Source organism: Nymphaea colorata, chromosome 1 (assembly GCF_008831285.2).
Source record: "Nymphaea colorata isolate Beijing-Zhang1983 chromosome 1, ASM883128v2, whole genome shotgun sequence".
Taxonomy (NCBI): Eukaryota; Viridiplantae; Streptophyta; class Magnoliopsida; order Nymphaeales; family Nymphaeaceae; genus Nymphaea; species Nymphaea colorata.
The window spans coordinates 1,689,949-1,712,983 of record NC_045138.2 but is presented as its reverse complement, the minus strand read 5'-3'; the positions used below and the strand labels follow the sequence as shown (position 1 = coordinate 1,712,983).

Below are 23,035 nucleotides of genomic sequence, written 5' to 3'. Positions count from 1 at the left end.
ACCAGGCTTGAATGGGTCGATCCATGGACATAAAGTCTGAACTGGTTCTCATCCATACCCAAATTAGTTGATTTTCTTGTGATGCAGATGCAAAATGGATCCGATACTGCGTCTGTTTGTGAATCAAACCAACTGGAGCGCCACTTGGCCTGATTGATTATGACTGATCTTCTTATCAAAGTTCTTTTCTGAAGAGTTGGGCATTGATTGGATCAAGGGAGAGAAGACTTGTTTTTCTGATTAAAGTTCTTAAGAGCTTATTGTTGGCATGTGTTGGATCAAAGGAGAGAAGATCCAGTCATCTGTCAAACCATGTTCTTCCAGTTAATTGTGTAATTTGCAACTCGGGTAATGCAGCCCACTAGAAAATACATCTCTAATGGACACAATGATGACCGTCCATCACCAAAGGGGACGGTGGACATTTCAGATGTTCTTGAGAAGAAACCTTGGCATATCATATAACCATACACAATTTAAACATCTTCTCGTAGCAAGTGACTTGATCATATGGTGATTCAAAGATTTCCTGGTAAAAAGTGTCCCGATCATATGGTGATACAAAGTAAAATCTCATTAAATTTCTTATTAGTATGTATACCGTTTTTCTTGTCAGTTCTTTCAAATCTCAAAATTTTCTCAAAAATCTATAAAGCCTTTCATCACAAGGATGTTTTGCTTACAGATATATAGCCAAGGACATCCTATACCGTGTTTAAAGCCCAGGAGAAGCTGGAGAAGAAAGACAACCTTTAACTTCTCAAGAGAAGCAACCCCAGGTATTTAACTATTGAACTCCTCTAGCTTGAAGGTCCTAAATGTAACTTCATAGCCAAGTGAAGGAAGCATCAGCTGGCTTGTAAATCCACATTTTGCAACTGCAACTATGTTTTGTTGTCAGAATGATTGATTTGCCTGTTTGGGGACTTTGATAAACCATAATAAGCTTTGGTATCTTTAGGCCATTCTGGGGCTCAAAACCATCAGATTATTTGCAAGACTTACATATTAAAAAAGAAAAGAGGTATTCAAGTTTAGGACATTAGACAAGAATGATCACCTTTACAACACCATGAATTACAGAAAATCAGGCATGTCTAAGATCAATAACAACAATATCTGCTGCTAATGACCAGGCTCTCTTCCACAAATATAGGCTACTGTATGTTCATCCTTGTTGGTCAGAGACTATAGAGTTCCCAACTAGGCGATGGAAAAAAGGAAACTGCTCATAACGTCTGTTCAAGAGTAGCTACCTAAAGCAATAAGGCAATTTCATCCTAAAAAGTTGCAGTTTAATAACTCAGGACATATTATGTTTAATGAAATTCAAATGATTAATTCTATACAGAATTGATGATAAATTCTGGAATGAAAATGTAATTACAATTCATTACCAAAATATACAAAATGAAGTCGTGCATATAGTCTACCATGTCCAATGCAGGTTTCCCTGTGCACACGATGCATCTGCTCATCTGCTGTGTCCAGTATCCACGGTGCTATGACATGGTGGAGATGGAGCATTCGTTCTGAGAAGTCATTTGACTTACGAAATAATCAAACAAGAGAATGTGTTCTCCCGCTTCTGCAGGTCTATCCAGTATAGCTGCCATGATCTGGACAAGTTTTAGTCAGCTTATGCATTTTTCAGTAAGAGATTCTGTTACAGTTCATTTGGTAGGGGACGTTTGCTCTTTCCAAGCCTAAAAATAGTTTTTTTCTTCCTTAATCAGCGTATGTCTAGGTGGTGAGAACATCAGGAAGAGATGAATATGCACCAAGAACCTTACCACCCACATCTGGAAAGCACTCGTACCCAGGCAATGGCCCAACATGGCCATCCTTTCCAACCTTAATTGGGTACTTTAGCAGGTGCCCTTTCATGCTCCTCATTTCTTCCCCAACATACGCTCGCCAATTGTTTTCGGCTAACTTATTAACACATTCAACACATTCAAGACTCTGTGGCCTGGAGAAACAGTCCTCCAACTGACCTAGGTGTTCTGCCCAAAGTGACATCCTGTACCCATAAACCTGCACAAGGATCACCCAGACATGAATAGAACAAAAGTCCTCTATATCATCAAATATGGAAACCCTCAGCTAGCATCAGGTTTCAGTTCTGCAGAAAGTTTGTTTAATTAAGACAACCACATACACAGGTCAATCGCATCACCTGATGCCAAATTGATGAGTTTTGTTCAAGTCAAACATGATGCTTACAGAATCAAGTATCCTAGCTGCACCAACTGGATAATTGGACCATTCAGTCAAGACAAACAAATCCCTAGCTAGCCAGCCAAGCCTTTCCTTCGTTAATTGTGTGACCTAAAAACAACAATCTCCAACCTTTTTTAAGATATTGTTAAAGAGGGGAATTATTAGGAAATCAATAACTAAGGCCCTCATCTCCAAAGAACCTGCTAATGCTTGTAGCACCTTCTGGAGATGTAAAAGTCGTCTTGTAACTCACAGATTCATTGAACCTGATGGGTAACCCACAAGTTCAAACCTAAAGATAAAATACTCGCAACACATAGCACGCCTGCAATTTTTATGAAGTAATCAAACAGTTTCAGCACTTGACCTGGAAAGAGGTTAGGTTCTACACAAAGTGCATGATTGATCTCAATGGTGCAACAAATAGCAAAATTTTCAAATGACATGTCTTCTTGTAAAAAGCAAAAGCCCCATATTTCCAGACATGCCAGTGAATCACATACTTTTTGTACTTTGCATGCTGGTGAATCATATCCTTGAAGGATAAATACCTGTCCATGAGGATGACTCTGCTTTTTAGCTCGGCTATGATGTGGTTGATATGCACCTATTGCAATCTCAGTGTCTCTTGAACCATCCAAAGACCGTTGGTTGATATTTGCAGACCCTAGTATTATGTATTCATCATCTACTACCATCCCTTTGGAATGAACATAAATCATAAATCTGCGGAATTTCTGGGCTAGACCCTGAAAAGCAGAAGTCTCCGTTGAAGCCATCTAAATTCACTAAGTAGTAAACAAGAAATTTAAACTATAGTAAACTGACAATCACGATCACTAGCTTCTATATTATCATATCACAAAGCAGTAAGAGAAAAAGCATAACGAAATCATGTAAAGAGTAGCACCGTCATGTAAGCAAACCATCTCACAGTCAAATTTTTTAAATTTGCTCGCAAAAGAAAACATTTATTTTATGCCATGGGGAGGCTTTCCTGTGAACGATTTGCCATTATTTATCAGCAAATGTGAAAATGTCATATGTTATACAATGATCTGCGTATAAAACATCTGGAGCTTTAAAAATAGAAATTGCCAAAAGAAAATGTTCAACGAGAACTGCAGCTGGTATTGTAGCAACTAATATGTGGTATGGCTTAGGAACAGTCTTGTGTCGTACATTTCAGAAAATCTAATGGCCTTGGCGGGACATAGCACCTTATGTCCTAGATTCACAACCTTTATGGACGACAAGGGGACTTGGTACAGGGCAGGCTAGGATTTACCACATGAAGTGCTTAGGTCTATTTTGGACCAGGTTTTTACTTGCTACACATTGAGCTAGAACATACGAAAGATACGCACACCAGGTAGCACCTAGTGATACCACCTGTAACCAAATGTCTAAGCTTCCAAATCACCCCCTTGTTCATGAAGGAGTACCGACCAGGTCACCTGCCACTGTAGCTTGTTAATGTAAAACTATTAAGACCACATTTTCTGGTTGGTAGACTGTCATTGGTACATTAACAAGCTTTGACAAGGAATACCTCTAGACTGTGGTGCATGTTGTATAGAACATTAAGTGACACTATATCACATTTCTCAACTTTTCTTAAAGGATGAGCCCCTCTTGCACGAACAAAGGGATGGCCAATCTAGGTAAAGCTTGACCTGCCACATCTTGCTGCTCTAAGTGGAGTCACCAGCACCAGCTTGACCCAAAATCAGAGAGTGGTGGGTGTGCTGAAAACAGCCAAGAAGAGCGAGAGGGACCAGTTTACAAGGGGAGCTGCTGCACAATTACCTTGAATTGGTCAGTACTAAAAAAAGCAAGCCTAAGGAGGTTATTTGTACTGATATTGATTGCCCTCAAGGACATGAATTCCACTGATTCAGATATGGGCTTTCCCGCAATTCAGCCTAGGATCTGACCCACACACCAATTATCATACAGAGTATATAATACTGTCATTTACAAGACATATGTTATTACTTAATGGCTTTCCCAAATTTATACCGTAATGGTAGTTGATAAATACATACCCGCCTTATGGTGCTCATCAAATCCATCCCTAAACATCTGCACTTTCAAGACAATCCTTCTATTATTCTTTTTTTACCATAGCAGTTAGTAAACTGCCGTTACTGTGATTCTTTCACCATAGCAGTCACTAAACTGCAGTTAAGTTATGAAAAATACTTCTACGCAATTTCTCTATGTCATCGGAAGAAAACAGTTATTCAACGCCTGCAATGTCCGATAACGGCGCTAAAGTAGTTCATCTATCAGCACCACAGAAGTGGCATACCACTTTGGATCTAACGGGCCAGCCCTGTCACCTTTCGGAATGGGGGATCCCCGTTGGCACTATGGCTTTTGCCAGGTACATTCTGCCATTCTATGCAACTTTGGAAAGAATCCAAGTCAACCACCACTAACAAAGAAGGCAAGTGTTGCTTTCAGAACAAAATCTCCCTCTTGCTTTGGCCCCAACCTCAAGGATAATTTGCAGTGGGGATAGATTTTTTCAATATGAGGTAAGGATGAATATAACCACTCCTAAGGTAGGGAAGGATGTGAAAAAAAAAATCCCAGTAGAAATGTGTCTGATTCCATTCTTGACTGGCCATCTTTTGGCTGTAAATATGTTAAAAAGCACACAGACATGCTTAGACGCCCATGCTTATCTGCATGCACACTCGTACAGATGCACATATTTGCACATGGACATGCATAGTTGCACACACACACACACAGAACAACTTCTGTTTTAGGGTACTCTTTGTGATGGCTTTTCCACGTTGTTGGCATGTATATCTGCAAAATAGTTTTTATATTTGCTCAATGTTTCCAATCTCTCAAAAATTGTTCTATTTTGATGGTAGATCCATCACTCATAGGCTTTCAATAAATGTCTTCTTCTGGGTCTTGAACAGTAGCATTTGAACTAGCATTCTTTTCTAACAACTTTTGAACACACAGACGCTCTATCTAGCCTTGTATGGTGCATAGAAATGCTTCTTTTTCTGTCGGTGTTAGTATATATGTATAAAATGATTACTGTTGCCCACTGGAGTTATGCTCTGTGTGAATCACGCTTATTATTGTGATTAATTGTCCTAAGTTTTCAGTGCGTGTACCCTTCATTTTTGGCACTGGCATCTGAGTGTAAGAGATCTTCTTTTTACCAATCATACTGTAAAGTGGTCCTTTTGTCTAGCTAAGTAACAGTCAATACCACTTAATCCAGGTCAAATTATGTGCTTGTGGCTGCTCCTCCCACACCTAGAGGTTGTCACTTGCCAGTGTGACTGCCTTTTATTATTCTTTTTTTTTCATACTTTGACAGTGGACATAATGCTAGTGATTACACAATTATCTAAACTGTTGTTTTCCTCCATGATGTTACAGTGTAGTCTTCCATCTGCACCCAACGACATTTTGAGCCACGAGGTGAAGCAAACGTGTCACTCAAAACATGCATCTTCACTTCATTTTGACTATCTTCAATTAAATTCAGGTGAAGCTATTCATCCTAAACTTCTGCTGGCAATTTTGAGTGATTCTTTTTAAAACAAAAAAGGAAACGGAAAATAAAGATCCATTTCAAAAAGCATAAACGAGTTGAAGGGTTCTTCCGAACTACACCAAATCAGCAGTCATCAAAATCAAAAATAGTATTTTTTTTTTAATCAGATACTAAGAGAATAAAAATAGCAAAAAGATACTGGAAAGAAATTCTTAACAAATTAAAAAATAAAAATAAAGACATCAAAACTGTTTCCAAGACTAATGTATCTAAATTTTCAGTTTATTGTGTATTTATTTAGGCATTTTCACTCATTAAGATGCTTTTTTTTCACAAAAGAACATATGGGTGCAAGAAAGCTAATTTTGACAAAAAAAAGGATAGTACAACACTAGGAAATTTAAAGGCTATAGAACACCCTAAATATATAGTTTGAGTAGTGCTCCTTTTGCATATTTTACAGTTTACTGCAAAAGAAAATAATTTCTGTGTGAAAAAAGATGACCCTTTTCCATCTTTCCTTTAAGAATATCTAATGGAAGGCCATGTTTTTGCTGATTTAGCGTTACTAGAACCAGAACATTATCAACATGAAAAAGCAATCATAAATGCTTCGGCTATTTATGAAGCTGCCTCCACCTTTATAGCTTCGCAAGAAATTGAAGACGTAACCATACATGAAAACCAGAAACATAAGCTGCAAACACAATTTCCTAAGAAGAAATTTTCCTTGCAATATCACTGAAAAAGCTTTAGGAAAAGGACAGGCATTTCCACGAAATAGCAACTCAAATAGTCATGCAGAATTTACCACCCAACTTTCAAGTGCAATGTAATTATTATCTAAAAGCATGATGATATAACTAAATACCATTCTACTGTAATGAAATAATGTAACTACATGCAGATGTGCAATTTATAGGTCAATACCAAGGGAGTAGTGTCATGTTGACCATTTAAATGTGAACCTTGTCCTATTTCACGTTTTCCTAGGCAGTAAAAGTTCAAATAATCCTGAGGGTGCCTGTCATTTGAACCCCTGACTTTAGCAAGTGCATTTGCAATGAGCCCATACATCATCTGCATTGTTTGACCCTGTGACAAAAATACCATTTAGTACAGAACCTATTGCTGTTAAGATACAAATATGTGCTTAGCTGCATGCCAGATGTTATATTCTAGTCCTACCAATTTTTGTTGCACATATAGGACATTCAGTAAACACAATTTAAATGCTTTACAAGCCTGAATGTCATCCATCCCAAGTGATCACAATTGAAGGCATGGCATTGACATGCAAAAGAGGAGCATAACTTGAAGGTTATGGAAACCATCTCTTATATATATATATATATATATATATATTGTCACATATATCGTATACAAGTATTATATGGCGAGGAATTTCTTGGGTATAATACAACAAAGTTGTATATCTCCAGAATATCTCGAAAAAATCTCAGCAAATTTTTAAAAAAATTTAAAACATTTAATAAATCTTAAAAAATATAAAAAATAAAAATTAATAAAAAAATATGCAAAAAAACACGTATAATTAGCCTTTTTTTATTTTTTATTTTCTGGTGTTTTTTTAAAAAATATGCGTCTAATTTCCTTTTTATACGACTGACTTATATATATATATATATATATATATATATATATATATATATGTATCATAGCCACAAATATCATTCTTGGGTTTTTATTGGTGAAATTTTTCTTGGGTATTTTTCATCTTTTTTTTTGAAAAATATTTGTAAAATCTTTGAGATTTAAAAAAAAATCAAAATTTTGGAGAAAATACAATAAATGAGAAACTATAAGAAGAATAAAAAATCTAGTTAAAATGATAAAAAAGATAAAGTAATAAGTATTGTATTACATCTACGAGATCACATTAAATACCTAAAACAAGAGAAAATAAAACAATGAAACAAAAGTTGAAAAAAGTGAAAACAGACAATGAAATAGAAATAAATGAAAAAATTGCGATAAATTGATTTTTAACCTTTCTTTTCAAAATATTGCAATGTTTTCCTTTTTCCATTTTTTAGTTAATATCGCAATATCTTTGAAAATATCATGACATTTGTAGCTATGATATATGTATATATATTTTTTTGTTTATTTATTTATATATATGTATAGTAGACTGATTCTAACTGACTTGTACAATCAGCTTAATTATAGTTTATGAGTCACTTGTAAAGTTACTTTTTCAAGAAAATGGACAACAAAAGTAACTTTACACATGGCATCAGTGAACCAGTAATCAAGTTGACCAGATGGTTCACGATCAATACACATAATTCTCATATGTAAGCCAACATATTTTCATAAACCATATATATGTGTGCGTGTGTACAACATTACTTGTCTCAAGAAAGTGGATGACGATTGGTAGTTTTACTTCAAAAAGTAAATTTACATGCAGCACCTTGTGAACATGTTGAACCATATGTGAAGCTGTTTGGACCTGTATGAGATGCACCAGTCCCTCTCTTTCTCTCACTGCAAATATATATGCATGTGTATATATGTGTGAGACTGTGAGTGTGTCTTGCCATTCATAATTATGTACTCCATGGCATCTACTATTCTGGATATCAGTTAGGGCAAATCTTTTCAAATATAACCATATGAATGAATTTTAAATGATTATAATATCTTATCTATACATCAGAAAATAGATATAATGAGGTGTCTCCTAAGTTTCTGGAAGGATGTAAAAATTGTGTGTTTATTTGTGTGTTTGTACTCAAAGAATGAATAGGTAACTCTTCAGCAGCAGGAACCACAACAAGTTCAAACTTGAAGTCCAGAAGTTTGACAGGTTACAAACTTCTCTCTTTCCAGTATATGCTGAAAATAATTTTCTGCCAGCAATTATCCCATTGCAAGATATATTTGGCAATGCTTGTCAAGAGTTGGACAAGATGGTAAAAGAAATTACATACTAAACCTGCCAATACAAAATCTCCTGAACTGCAGCACTACTTGGAATTCCTTCAGGCCACATTGGCATTACTATGTACACGCAAAATCTTTCATTTGCCTCAATCTTTTCCACAATTTTCAATGCAAGTTCCATCGGTACTAAATTATCCGCACCTGTCCACAGGAAATTATAGTATTCAGGAATGACTGAACTCACAGTCCTAGAACAAGACCAGCATCAAAGAATGAACTAAAATCAAGCAAGTGTTTGAACCAGCATAGAATGCTAATGGATGTATCAGGTCAGAAATGCATGTTCCAAAGCATCAAACAACTGTTTAAGTAACATGTATAACATGTACAGGAATGATCATAAGCTCAAAAACTTGATCAAGACTTGTAATTTAGGCAAGAGAAAATTAGAAAATCTTTCCAATGCAATAAAAATAAATAATCATAACTTGAGTGGAAAAAGGTGAGCACTCAAATAATACCATGGAAGCATATAGTAGTAGGCTAGTAGCTAAAGAACTGCCCTTAATATCAAAGGCCATATGAATCCTGCTATGAACAGTATAACATTTAATTATTATTTGCAAAAGAATAACTAATTCATAGAATAAAATAAAATAAAAATAACCAAAGCCAAAAATATGATGTCAATAAGGCATCAAACATGAACATGTTGATAGCAATATTCAACACAAGGCAGTGCTTTACTTACTATTTTCAACAGATTGCCTCTTATTTGTGATAGGTCAACACAAAAGACAAAAGTTTTAAAATGGCAGAAAGATCATTCCCATAGAGGAAAAAAAGTTTAGTGGTGAAGTTTAACATTCAATGCATAGTACAATAGCCGGGGGCAAACAGTGACATACATAACTTAAATGCTATTCATGTCCCTTTATGGGTGATCCAAGTACTAGCAAATGTAATCAATATGAACAAAGTGTAATAAACTAAGTCTCATAGTGAATATGGAGCAATATTACATCAAGTTGAAAGATAAGTACTTGGGTCTCATGTTAGAAAGTACACGATGATTAAGAAGAAGAAAGAGTCTGTATAGATAAAAGGGAAGAACGAGCATGCAGAAAAGAGTCACCTGCATTTTTATAAGATGGCCAGCAATAAGAAGATCCCAGAAAATACTGATTCTCTATATAGATGAAGCGCTTTGCAGATCTAATTGCATTGATGTATGCACTGTGTATGCTCTTATCAATTTTAAGGTTTTTCCCACAGACTAGATTCTGCAACAAACAGAAAGTAAGTCTTGGATTAATTATGCTGAAGACATTGGAATTCTATTAACTACAGCATCACCATGTGAAAGGACAAGAATAAATAAATAGCACCATAACTACAGTAATTTGTAAACCTGTGCTTCAGCTTCATGGACAAGTTTTGGGAAGCCTTTCACAGAACCTGAATCAATTGATCGAAATACCTAACAACAAAAAGGAACTCTCACCAAATTTACAATGGAACAACAATTGATATGAAAAATGTCCCCGAATGGTTATAAAAAAAAAATCCTCCAAGTCCAACCTGCACATGCCAATTTTCCGAATCATCTTCCTCGGAGGCTTGGAAATCAGAATCATCTCCAGGAGTTACAGAGGAAGGCTTAAGTATCCATGACATGCGATCAAGCCTTATCAAGACATCGTCATGCCAATGAGTGACTTTTTGAAATCTTTGCTTCCATTTTGTAGCTTTTCTCCATCTCTGTTCAAAATTGGTTAGTACATCATATGCTGCAGGTCCTTCAATTTTGCAGTGTAAATCATGCCATGGTTGTCTTGGTGATTGTGCGCCAACCTGTATAACATGAATATGATCATGGTACTGCTTTTGCTGCGTACGCCATGAAAAGATATATAAAAAAAAAAAATGTTCAGGGGCTGTCTAAGGAATCTCAACTCATGTCTGTGACTATTCATGAGGCAATTTTTGGTCCCTCATGAGTAAAACTACACAATGGCATCAGTATATTGGCAAATCAAAGCAGAGATATATTTCACTGCATTCAGCAGCATGCTTTTCCCATTTCTTCTATCCTTATGCTATTACGTGATAAATACAGAAAACTTGTTTTATAGCCATCCCTGATGCGCTTCTTTTTTGTCGTACACCGAGTAAGCACATCCAGGTTGCTTTACATTTGTGTGCATTATCACATATTTCCTGCCTTTCCTTTTCCTCCTGGAGGACCAATAAGAACATTTGCAAATTGGCTGGTCCTCGAAAGGATACTCCAATTTGTTTTTGTGTCATGTCCCCCTATATACTACTATCAACAAAAAGGAGAAAAAAGGAAGTACAGCAAGAAAGAATGTGGATGGTCTTCTAGCCATGTCCATGGAAACATGTTTAGCCAAGAATTAATGCTGCATGACTGTAACAAAATATTATACGTCATAAAAAGTTCCAAATTTCCCTTTATCATTTCCATGGAACTTATTACTTAAGTACTGACACAAGTGCAGCTACATTTCAGGTCTGTCCATGTGGTATATCATTCAACTGATAAAAGGGTCACTGACCAGCTTGGTCGATGTAAATTGGCCACCAACTTCCAACAAGCTGAGGCTGCTGAGCCATGGACCAACCATGAAACGGTGGAAAACTTACTAAGAACTGCAAGTAAAAAGCCCCATGCTAGATTTTGGAGACTCAAACAGGGCATTTCAGATCTCAATGATCGGTCAAGATCTGAAGTCTAGCATCACTTATTGAATTTGTTATATTATCAAGTAAACCAAGTAACTTGTCATGTACTTTCTTCATGCTTGAGCGATTCAAATGGGAACCTACCGAGTACCCTCTTGGACAAAATACTCTCTGGCATGCTTGGGACTAATCCAGCTGAAGAATTGGGTTTAAAGGGGTTGTTGCTAAAGGATCTAAAAGGATAAGCCAACTCCAAGTCAGGTACTTCATGTAAACCTCTAAACCAAGAAAGCACCTCTGTAACTAAAAATCATTCTAGATGACAAGGAATTACAGCAAATACGTGACCTCCTTATAGCACGTAAAGCAATATTCTAATCCTTCGAAGATACGGCAAAAACAATAATAAACAGAGTTGAGCAAAAATGCATGTCAGTGGTGGAGAAGGAGTTTTGTCTCGAAGAGCAAAAGCTATCAACGAACATGGCGTAATTGAACGTAAAAAGAAAAGAATTATAATTTTCTGGGTTGAATTTTAATTAAACTTAAGTGAAAACAAAACAAAATTGTGACTTTGTGGGTTTTAACTTTTATCAATAAATAAAACACTTTTTCTGATATTACATGTTGTATATAACAACACCTCCACGTGTCATATTTACATAAAAACCCAACATAGTTTTAAAATTTGTCATATTTATTTTTCTGGTCTTAATATTTTGTTATATTTTTTACGTTTTTATTTCTTAAAATCCACATTACCAATATGTTTCCAAGAGTCTATGAAAAATGTTGAAATGTCATAAAATTTATCCTTGTCTCTCAAGATTTTCTTGAAATGAAATTTTCAAAAACAATTTTATACTGTCTAAACTAGAAAAAATAACAAGACATGCAACTTTTCCTTCCTTTTTCCAACTTCTAAAGACAAAATAGGGACTTCATAAGGGACCATTTATATTAAATATAGTTTTTTTAAGTTAATAATATCTCCTTGTACTTTCAGAAAAAGTAAAACAACAACTATGTAAAAGAATACTTCTAAATTTTTATGTAAGTATTACTAACAATATTAAGGCTACACAAAAATGTCTCAAAACAATTGTCCTTAAGGTGAACCTTAAATTTCCTTTTCTGGAGAAAACATATATATATATATATATATATATATATATATAGATAGAGAGAGAGAGAGAGAGAGAGAGAGAGAGTACTGAAGAGCCAAGATACATAGGGTATAAAGATTGGTCAAACAAAGAAGATAGACTTACTGGAAATGTAGGATTGTGGTAGTCATCTGCAAAAATATCTTCAAGATTGCAGAACAGCCTGTGCTCTGGGGTATCATAGCGGCCATCACAAAGATCGAGACCACCTACAAAGGCAGTTATTTTCCTTTTGCCTCCAGAAGCCTGGCTATCGACTATCACACATTTCTGATGGTGTGTGAAAAGAGTCCCCACAACCTGAAGAGAGAGTAAGTGCTTCCATTAAATAAACCACAGAAGCAAGGCAGTCGGTGACAAGCAAGCACGGGCATGAACTACCTAACTTTTGGCACATCTGCCATGCACATGAAATTCTCTTTATCCACTTCTCAGATCACATGCATTTCTAATTTACCAAATCACTATGAAAAACAGAAATCACAAGTGAGAAGTAAATTCATTACCATCGTCACATACTTCTAAAAAAACATCAAACAACATGAAGGTATTAGTAACCAGATATAGAGTTTCCAAGTTCCCAAAGACCCAATTGCAGTACGAGTTAAAGAGCAAAGACAGTGACCTCAGATTGAGGGCATGCTCAGAGAAGCCTGGATCATTGGCTGCCTTCAGCAGACTAAGAGAAAACTTCAGCTAGTGAGGGTTTATTTGACAACTGATATTGGCTGAGGACTTCTTCAAAGGACTTGTTGCGTCAATTGAATGGCAAGCAGAGTGTTTAACGGAAGGATAGGACATTGAAAATATCTTTTTTGAAGAATTGACTGAGCGATTACGAGCTGCATCCACACTTCTCTCTTGACAAAAAGTGGGAGACTTCAATTTTGTGCCTAATTCAGTTAGATTAGCTGAATGAACAGCACTCTCTGGTGATGCACGTGGTTCACACTCTAGCCCGCTCATAGAAAAGTATGGTTCTTCTAGGAATTTATATAAATTAACCAAAGGTTTATTCAAATGCTGGAGCTGAGATCATGTGCATGTGCCCGAATGCAATGCATCAAGGCATGTTGTGAATGCATCAGATTCCTCCACCAAACCCTGGCCGGAGAAAAATCCACCTTCTCTCTCTCTCTCTCTGTCTCTCTCTCTCTATAGACACATATATAGATAATTAGATATATGGAAAGGTCAATGGTGCCAATGCTGGATAGTTTCCAAATGGTAAAATTTAAAAATCCATAGCTAATACTACAAATCATCGTTAAAACCATCATAAACTACCGCCGCATCATAAACCGTGGCTAATGCCAAATTCGTGACGATTTATTAGTTATGATTTTTAAAATTGTAACCATCCAGCACACTAACTACAGCATTGGACTCCCCTATATAGGTATACATATATAAAGTTATAAACTCTCCTGTAACGGGTACGACGTTTTTAAAAAATTAAAAAATCTTGCCGTTGGGGAGGCCATCGCCAACATCGACGAGGGGAGGTAACGGCCTCCCTGACCTTAAAAAAAGTTGGGGAACCTCTTTCACCCACTTTTTCAGGAGGAGGAGGCAGTCACCGGCCCTGATGCTGCCGGAACGGCCGGTGAGGCATCACCCAAGGTCCTAGGCCACCGGCGATGCTCTCCTGGCCATCCCCAATGGCATTGGGGGGTGGCGATTGCCTCCCTCCTAAAAAGTTTGCCCATATTGCACAGGGGGAGGCCATCGCCGTCGCCTCCACTCTGCGGTGCCGGAAATTCCTGGCAGGGCGCCGCTGGATGTTCTGGGTCACCAGCGGCGGCCTCCCCTCGCATGGCGGTCATTAGGCGTCGAGGATGCCCCGATGCCCGACCTTCTTCTTCAATTTTATTTTTGAAAAATAAAGAAGCATTCACTTACAAGATTTCTCCATCCAATGGACGGAAAACACACTGCCCGGTGCATTAATCATGCCTGCCCGATGCATTGCATTCTTTTATACATGTAATTATCTATAAAAATATCAAAATTAATGATTAACGAGCTATGATTCTATCATTGATTCACCAACAAGAAAAAAAAAAAAAGTCATGTCAACTACGTGATTCATAAACAATTTTGCATGCATGTAACATAAGTGAACATGGTCTAAAAAATTATTTAAATATAACAAGAACTAGTCCCCTTACAAGGGTGAGATCAGCAAGACACGTCACATCCCACGGCATGCATGCAAATTATATATAAGGCCTAGTTGGTCAACTAGATATTATAGACGGCCAATCAATTAGTGACAGCAGAGGTAAGGCAAGTTCGGTACCAACTCAGATCCATCGCCTAGCAGACCTGACTAATCCAAGCTTCCCTAATAATCAGATTTGGACTTGAATCTGAATTTCGGAAATTGAATTTGAATCCAACAAGCATAATCCTTGTCGGAACCTGGACTAGATTTCAGATTCAATCACCCAAACTGCATACCAAGTCCAAGTCCAGTTAGTATTTGGATCTTTCATCCCTAAGCTGAGGCATGATATAGCCATAATCTGAACATTATTAGAACAAATAGGTAAATTTATGTTTAAAGGCCTATCAATTGGCTCTAATCCATACTGTAGGCCTCATATTTCTGATTTTTCTGATAACGCCTTCAGTCAAATTATAATGTGTTGGAGAATGTTCTCCCATATATTTCCTTTCAAATGAAAGACTGTATGTAACAACCCGATCCACTATTAGGCTCGGAACCTTGGTTGGACGGATCCCAACTTGCCCCCCTAGCAGTTTTGGCTTCAACCCAAAAAAACTTAAGAACCCGAACAACCTTCTATTTGATAACCCCATTTACAAGCCCTTGAAGATCCTTTACAATCTTTAATACGAGACTAAATTTTTTGAGTGTTACACTATAACATTTTTTTTCAAGAACAATACCAATAGTTACAAAAGGGTGCCTAAAATATTATCTCTTTAGTTTTTTTTTTTTTTCTCAACAACAATTCTGGCAGGGCTTATGCCCTTCAAGCACCAGGATTTGACACCTAAAATTTGTAAATGCTCTAAAATATTGTTTTAGGGACTTATGCGTAGACAATTAATAACTGCAGGCCAACATTAAATTATGTGGGTGTTTTGAAATAAATAAGATAGATGCATATTTTTCATGCAATTGCTTCAATTAGCTGCCTTGAGATGATTGTTGTGTCACCTCAGTCTAGTTGACTCTTTAAAATGTGGGGTTGGAACAAATTGGCAAAGCCTCCATCACTGTGGGAATAGACAAGCTTCCATCAAGAATAAATGTATAAATAAAAATACACTATATGATGATAGTGAGAAGAAAAATATTTTCTTTAAACTAATATTCTATTCTCAGTTAAGTATTTCAACTTAAATAGAATAAGGTCTTGTCATAAGAGAGACCATTTTACATTTGCACCATAAAATGTCTTTTCGCAATACTCAGCTTCATAATCTGTTAGAATCATGTTTTGGGAAGGTCTTCTAGATATGAAGCTGAAAGTCAACTAAAATTCCATAAGGAAAGATGTTTTGTTCATCCATGCATGATAGTCTTCTGAACTACCTGTTGTGCCAAAAAAAACTGATCTCAGCAGCCTAATAGCAATACCTTTTGCTTGAAAATGCTGAGCTTTTGACTGGCATAGCGAGGGCACAGCACGCAATGAACAGTTGAGTGCCTAAAAAACTTTCGGGTTTCCTCATCATGTGTTTGCATAACACCTTCCTGCAACAATGTAAAACCATTTCGACAAGCAGTCATCACGCTAGTTACAACTTATAGAACTTGGATCCTACAAAAACTGATGACTACAAACCATACTTAAATGGGGTGCACACATATGCTAGATCAAGGATTATCTCGAATATTTTGCAAAACAGCAAGTCTTTGTATATAAATATTAAATTAGTGAGGATCAACATTTGCTGTGCACTATGCAGCACATATAAGGAATATTTTTTGGTAAATCCAGAGACAATAAGGCAGATTCAACAAGTAGTGAACTTAAGGTCAAATAGTAGAAAACATCAAAATATGGTAAGTGCATCAATATATGGTCAAAGAAATAGAAAAGATAGTTGTTATAGAGGGTGACTGTTTCACAAAATCCAGGTACTTTGATATTCTAGGATGCACCACCATCCATGGATCTCCAGTCCAATTTATCTACTTATCAAACTATTTCTTCATACAGGATGCATGAAAAGAGTGTCTTTTTCACGCCCAAAAAAATTAGGATTGTGGTCTCATACTGAATTCATATAATTAGGGACAAAAAGGTATTTGGAATCAGCCTTCTATCATATCTTTTCTTCACAACAAAGAAGTTCAATTTCACTTTCTTGTAGCAATTATAACTATTTGCTCAGCTGTTTCATGGAGGAGGAGGAGCTTGCCTCTGACCAGAAATGAAAAATGACCAACAGCTCTATTTCTGTGAAATTAATCACAGAAACGGAACCTTTCTAAATTCTACATAAAATTCTACATATTGCAGCAATCAGCTTGGTGATATTGGGCTGTGTCAGTGTTGAAAAGTAGCAGCAAGAACAGAAGAAAGAGAGCCACAGGCAAGAGGATAAACAACTTGGTACCGTTTTCAAGAGAAAGTTATCATGTGAGGTTTTATCATCCCATATCAGCATTGCAACACGGACACCCTCCTGAGACTTGAACTTCAGCAAATCACCCAAGTGTAGTTCACCTCCATTAGGCAAAGGCTTCGTCGGCTCCCTCACAAGCTTTACTTTGTGAAACACAGACCAACCGACAATGTAGACCAAGTGATGTGCCTCCAATATAGCATGGCATATGTCTTCCCAACATTTATTGTTCTGAAATACTTTGCCCCCATCTAATGGGATTTCAGGAAGAAAACCATCAGGAACATGAGCATCCTGATAAAGGGTGACCTTCCCACAGTTACGCAGTGGGAAATATGCATTGACAGTCCAATGCTCTGTAAGAGAACCTTCTCCATCTTTATTGGCAGGAGTGCTATTTACTGGAGTAAACTGCACAGAAATATGTAACTCGGGACCTGACTTCATAAGGTTGCCATTCGGGCCAACCACTGGAAACCATCCAGAGATTCTATCCCCAGTCATAACCTTCTGAACAGGTACTATAACCACCCCAATAAGCTCCGCACCAAGAATATCATTATCTTTTACTTGGAACTCTATGCTTGATACAGGGTGAGCTACAGGGACCTGGAAATGCTCATCCCACTTAGGATTCTCGCAATTACTGATGACTCTAGTTTGGGCAACAGTTGCTCCTGCCACGCAAACAGATACATAAGGATCACTCGTTATACTCTTATATCCACCGTTATGGTCTTCTTTCTGCATTGCTGATGTACAGGTACAGCCACCAAAGACGGAGAAACACCTCCTCATTCTTTCTGAGGCCAGGTCCATATTTGGTAACGAATGAGCCTCTAAGATCCATAACTCAAGATCTCCATGCAAGATCACAACCTCGTTGGAGCTACCAGTTTTGGGTAGATGGAGAAAATCAGCCATCAATGCAGATAGAATTCTCAAGCTATGAGAAATGGTTGCAAGGACCGTCTTCACGCCAAGGTAATAGACAAAAAGTCACACATTCTAGGTCATACACATGTCATAGTCCAAAGTAAGCCATTGATGAATACGCTTTTGCTGAAGAATGCAGGCGCCATTAAAACTCATGAAGAAAGCCTGCAAAAGAAATTGATCGTTAAGATCCACATGAGTTGATTGATTACGCAGGTAAAAAAAGAATCCCTCTGCCCATTACTTCCTGCTCCAGTGTCAATCTTTTCAATGAACCACTTATGGAAATCTTCAGACCCCATTTCTGATCCCAAATCAACATCCTATTCCTAACGCACCTGCAAGTTAAGAACAATTAACATTCAGAAGCATTCTTCCCTATACTTTGGAAACAATGAAGAACCTGTAAGACAATTGTCACCTTGAACCAACGCATTGATTGTAATCTACTCGAGGTTGACAACGACGGGGTAGAGATCATTATATGGATCGCATTAATAACAATTAGAAGCCACCAAAGGACTACCCCTTAGTTGAAACCAGTCAGAAATTTTACTCGTTCTGAAAGATGAACAAATAAAAAAAGCATGAACAACGCTACACATACCTAATGTCATCAATTCGCAAGATTGATCCTCAAAATTGACAACACGAACGTTGCCAAATCAGCTAACCTGCTTCCTCTTTTCCTCTGAACGAAATGGAATTGTAAGGAACAAATCCAGACCAGTTAGACATCCAATGAATTTATTGTCTTTGTTCAAATGTAGCACTAAGAATTGTCCCGCTGAAAAATTCTCAAACATCGGTTGTTTTTGAGTAAATTGATCAAGAAGGATCCGGAAAAAACAATGCCAGCCATGAATTTTTGGTCAATGAACCGCGTCAGAGAGATCGAGATGAGTGGACCTTTCAGACTAAATTGAAATAATAGGAAAAGTGGGGAGCCAAGGAGCCTCTCCTCTGAGGTTGACCGGACGAGGACGAGCCAAAAGATGGCTGCAATCTTGACTCCATGCCGACGGTTTTGCCGGGGATGGTCCTTGAAGAAACTGTCGTCCTTTGCAGTTGCCGCTCTTTTCGAGGAGTGTGGACTGCAAATAGATCGGGTGTCGGACCCGACAACCGAACTTTACCCGATTTACGGGACAAATGGGAAGTAAAGTAACGGCTTCTGGGCCTGTCTCAGGTTCCCGTTAGGTTAGTGAAATTCTCGTTTCCGCCCACTATTTAACTCTAATGCGAAACGAGACTCGCATTTTTAGTTTGTGTGCTACAAACCTCACTATTCTACACATTCAATTAAAATCATTGTTGTCACTATCGATATAGGTATCGGCAACTCAGTAGTTTGCTCACTGATATGATGTTGGTGTATGACTGCGAGCCATATCCGTTTGGTTTTTCAAATTCCAGAGAAATTTTTCTTTAATAAGAAATTGATGTTTTCAAAAAATGGTTTGCTTGTGCATCTCTTCATTTCAAAACTGCCAAGTCTAAGTGCCAGCTTCCTTTGCCCAATATTAAGGTTGTTTGATTCACTTGGAACCAATGGAATTTTAGATCGTTGTTTTAGTTTTTTTAAGTAAGAATTTGGTTATCAAACAAAGGAATTTGATTCTCAAATTGTATGCTCATTTCATAGTCAAAGTTATGGAATTGTGATCCACCCTAGTCAGTGGAATGATGATTTCAAAATTCTGCAATGTTTTCAACTCTCTTCCGGACACAATATATGAATGTTTTAATTCATGAATTCCAGAATTTAGTTTCTTTTTCATACAACAAGAAATTTTAATTCAACAATCAAAATTTCATACCATCAAACTCAAAGGAAAAATAGAACCTAAAATTTTTATTTTAATTCCAGGTTAAGGTGGAAATTTGTTTATGTAAATTTGATTCCAGAATCAAAATTCTAAGACATCAAATACCCCCCAAGAATATGGATAAGAGAACTCAAAATTGCCCCTTGAAACAAACTCTAAAAAAAAAATCCAAACCTTTTTGTTTTCATAGGGTGCAACATAAACTAAAATTAGTGACTATAAACAAGCAAGTGTTCTTGAATTCTCAAATAATCCAAACGAGTGGACACAGTTAAGTGTTCTTGAATCTGCAATAAAACTTTATCAATTATTACAATTTTAAATGGACTCGCCAATCTAACGTAGACAATCATGATAATTTTTTTTTTAAGAGAAAATACTAAATGATAAACCAATGTTGTCAAAATCAGCCTGATGGAACGATTTGAATCGCATAGATAGCAAACCAATTTTATACAATGGACAATTCAAGGGTGCCATATATCAGCTTTTAATTATTTTTAATTATTAATTAATTTTTATGTGCTTTCTTTTCAAAAAAGTAATTTTCTATATTTTTAACCGATTTACAACTGAGTCAGCTATGATATGCATCTCCCAGTCTGGGCAAATAGGAAACATTCAAAACTAAACATGAGATGGAAAATGAAAAGGAAGACGAAAAGTTTTAGTAAACGAGCCGGGAAAAAGAAAAGAAGAGGTGAATTTGCTGACGTGAAGGTCATGACTGGATTTTCCCGTTCAACGATTAGGAAAATCTTACACTTTTTTCCTCATGCTATCCATCTAACAAAGGGCAAAATGAATGACATTACATGATAAGACTTAATGCATTGCCTACTTTGATTTTGTCCTTCTTGAAGAAGCGGATCTAAAAATTCAGAAACATTAATTGCCGAAGATAGAGTCCCTTGAAGAAAGAAAAAGGCGTGGTTATGGGTTTTCCCTCTTCCAAACCAAAATCAGACCATAATGAGTCCATCATTAAAAAAGTTATCCAAAATTCTGATAACATTTCAGGAAGTATCAATTGGATTTAGAGTAATTCATTAAAAGGAATGGAAAAGAACAATACCAACCGCGAGATTTGAGTCGAGGAATTGAAGGAAAGCAAGTGGATGAGGCGAGATCTTCTTCAGCGGGCGATCAGAGAGATGGAAGGGATGAAGAAAGGAGAAAAGCTAGAAAAAAAGAAAAAGAAGGTCAAGCAATTGTGATTGAAGGTGGTCTCCGTGATTCAAAGGCACCCCAAAGAATCGCTCGATTCCGTGATCGAGATCCGAGGATGGCGCTTGCGATGAACCGTGTTTTCTGGCGCTCACCGGCAGAAAAGAGAGGGGTAGAAGGGAGAGGGCGTTCATGCCGCACGCATGTGTTATAAACTGCTTCGCGCCTAATATTTGAATAAATAATAAATTGTGGTTCAACTTTTAGATTTTGACACTTAATAATTGAAGTCTCTTCCAAGCCATCCGAGATCAAAGCGTTCAATATAAGATGACCAAACTATTTCTTGTATTTAAAATTATTTTTTTTTGTTATTTTATATCAAAAAATAATATTTTCTATCAATCTTTGAAATTTTCTATCAAAAATTGAAAGAATATTTATAAACTTTTAAAATTTTATTATGATTTATTATTTTCTTAATACTAAACAATTTTGTAATTTTTTGATAATTAATATTTTTATTATCGGCTAGTATGTGTCTGGAAGGTGAAACCATTTTCCAATTTTACATTCAGCGGGTACTCAGCGGACCCACTGTATCCACAGCTCAGCCAAATTATAATTTAAAAATATAAAAATAAATATTCAATTTGCATATAGTATTTATAATAATATATATATAAAACTATAATAGATTCTTGTTTTATAATATATATATATATATATATATATATATATATATATATATATATATTATTGGGCAGGTTGGGCCCATAAATATATATTTATAATTAATGTCATAAATTCTTACAGATCAGTGTTTATTTTAATATTAACGTAAAATCATATCATAAATAATGTCTAACTTTCCATTAACTTGTTCACTAATATAAAATCGAGAATATGAAAATATAACTTTAGGGATAAACCATTTCGATCTTTTGAAATGAAAAATGTGTATTATCTGAAAAGTCTAAATCTTAAAATGCATGTTCAAAATTAAAAACCTTTTAGAACTACAACTTTTTTTTTTATATGAATGCAATTGATTTTTCCCCAAAAAGTAGAAAAAAAAAGCAACACATCTTTTTCAAAATTTATATTTTTATATGTATCAGTTGCAAAGAAAATCAAAGCATCGCTTGTAGAATGTTTTATGGGGCGTTCCATGAACTTGAATTTTGATTTTATAACTAAATTTCTAAAAACAATATTTCTCCTTCTAATGGAATTGAAATAAGAAATTCATTTGTAGCTCCTCTTTGTGTTTGATAGTTCAGAATTTTGATTTGAAAATGATGTGTTGGATAAACCATGAATTCAAACTAATAAAATTAATGAATTAAAACCATTAATGAGATTTTCTGGACAAATGGGAAGTAGAGTAACGGCTCCTGGGCCTCTCTCAGGTTTCCGTTGGGTTAGTGAAATTATCGTTTCCGCCCATTATTTAACTCTAATCGGAAACGAGACTCACTTTTAGTTTGTGTGCTACAAACCTCAGAATTCTACACAAATTAAATTAAAATCATTGTTGTCACTGTCGATATAGGTATCGGCAACTCAGTAGTTTGCTCACTGATATTATGTTGGTGTATGACTAGGAGCCATATCCGATTGGTTTTTCAAAATGAAAATTCCAGAGGATTTTTTTCTTTAAGAAATTGATGTTTTCAAGAAACAGTTTTCTTGAGCATCTCTTTATTTCAAAACTGCCAAGTTTAAGTGCCAGCTTTCATTGCCCATTATTAAGGGTGTTTGATTCACTTGGAACCAACGGAATTTTAGATCATTGTTCTAGTTTTCTCAAATAAGAATTTGGTTATCAAACAAAGGATTTTGGTTCTCAAATTATATGCTCATTTCATAGTCAAAGTTCTGGAATTGTGATCTACCCTAGTCGGTGGAATTATGATTTCAGAATTCTCTAATGTTTTCAATTCTCTTAC

At 36.2% G+C, this 23,035-nt stretch overlaps 1 protein-coding gene across 9 annotated transcripts; it reads right to left on the bottom strand.

The window, feature by feature from the left end:
- Positions 1–1,307: 1,307 nt before the first annotated feature.
- LOC116246145 (phospholipase D delta-like) lies at positions 1,308–21,245 on the bottom strand. Of its 9 annotated transcripts, none has more exons than XM_031617861.2 (14): positions 20,992–21,245; positions 18,695–18,778; positions 18,509–18,615; positions 18,332–18,425; positions 17,143–18,252; positions 16,157–16,273; positions 12,649–12,843; positions 10,253–10,525; positions 10,083–10,151; positions 9,807–9,954; positions 8,724–8,872; positions 6,689–6,853; positions 2,775–2,972; positions 1,308–2,037 (listed from the first exon to the last, which is right to left on the bottom strand). In XM_031617861.2, the coding sequence occupies exons 5-14, from the start codon at positions 18,073–18,075 to the stop codon at positions 1,744–1,746; spliced, it is 2,541 nt and encodes an 846-aa protein (XP_031473721.1). In that variant the 5' UTR covers positions 18,076–18,252; positions 18,332–18,425; positions 18,509–18,615; positions 18,695–18,778; positions 20,992–21,245; the 3' UTR covers positions 1,308–1,743. The 9 variants fall into 9 exon arrangements, with proteins under 9 accessions (XP_031473721.1, XP_031473719.1, XP_031473720.1 ...); XM_031617859.2 differs by having other exon boundaries at positions 20,996–21,245; XM_031617860.2 differs by having other exon boundaries at positions 18,509–18,609; positions 20,996–21,245.
- Between the last annotated feature and the right edge of the window lie 1,790 nt (positions 21,246–23,035).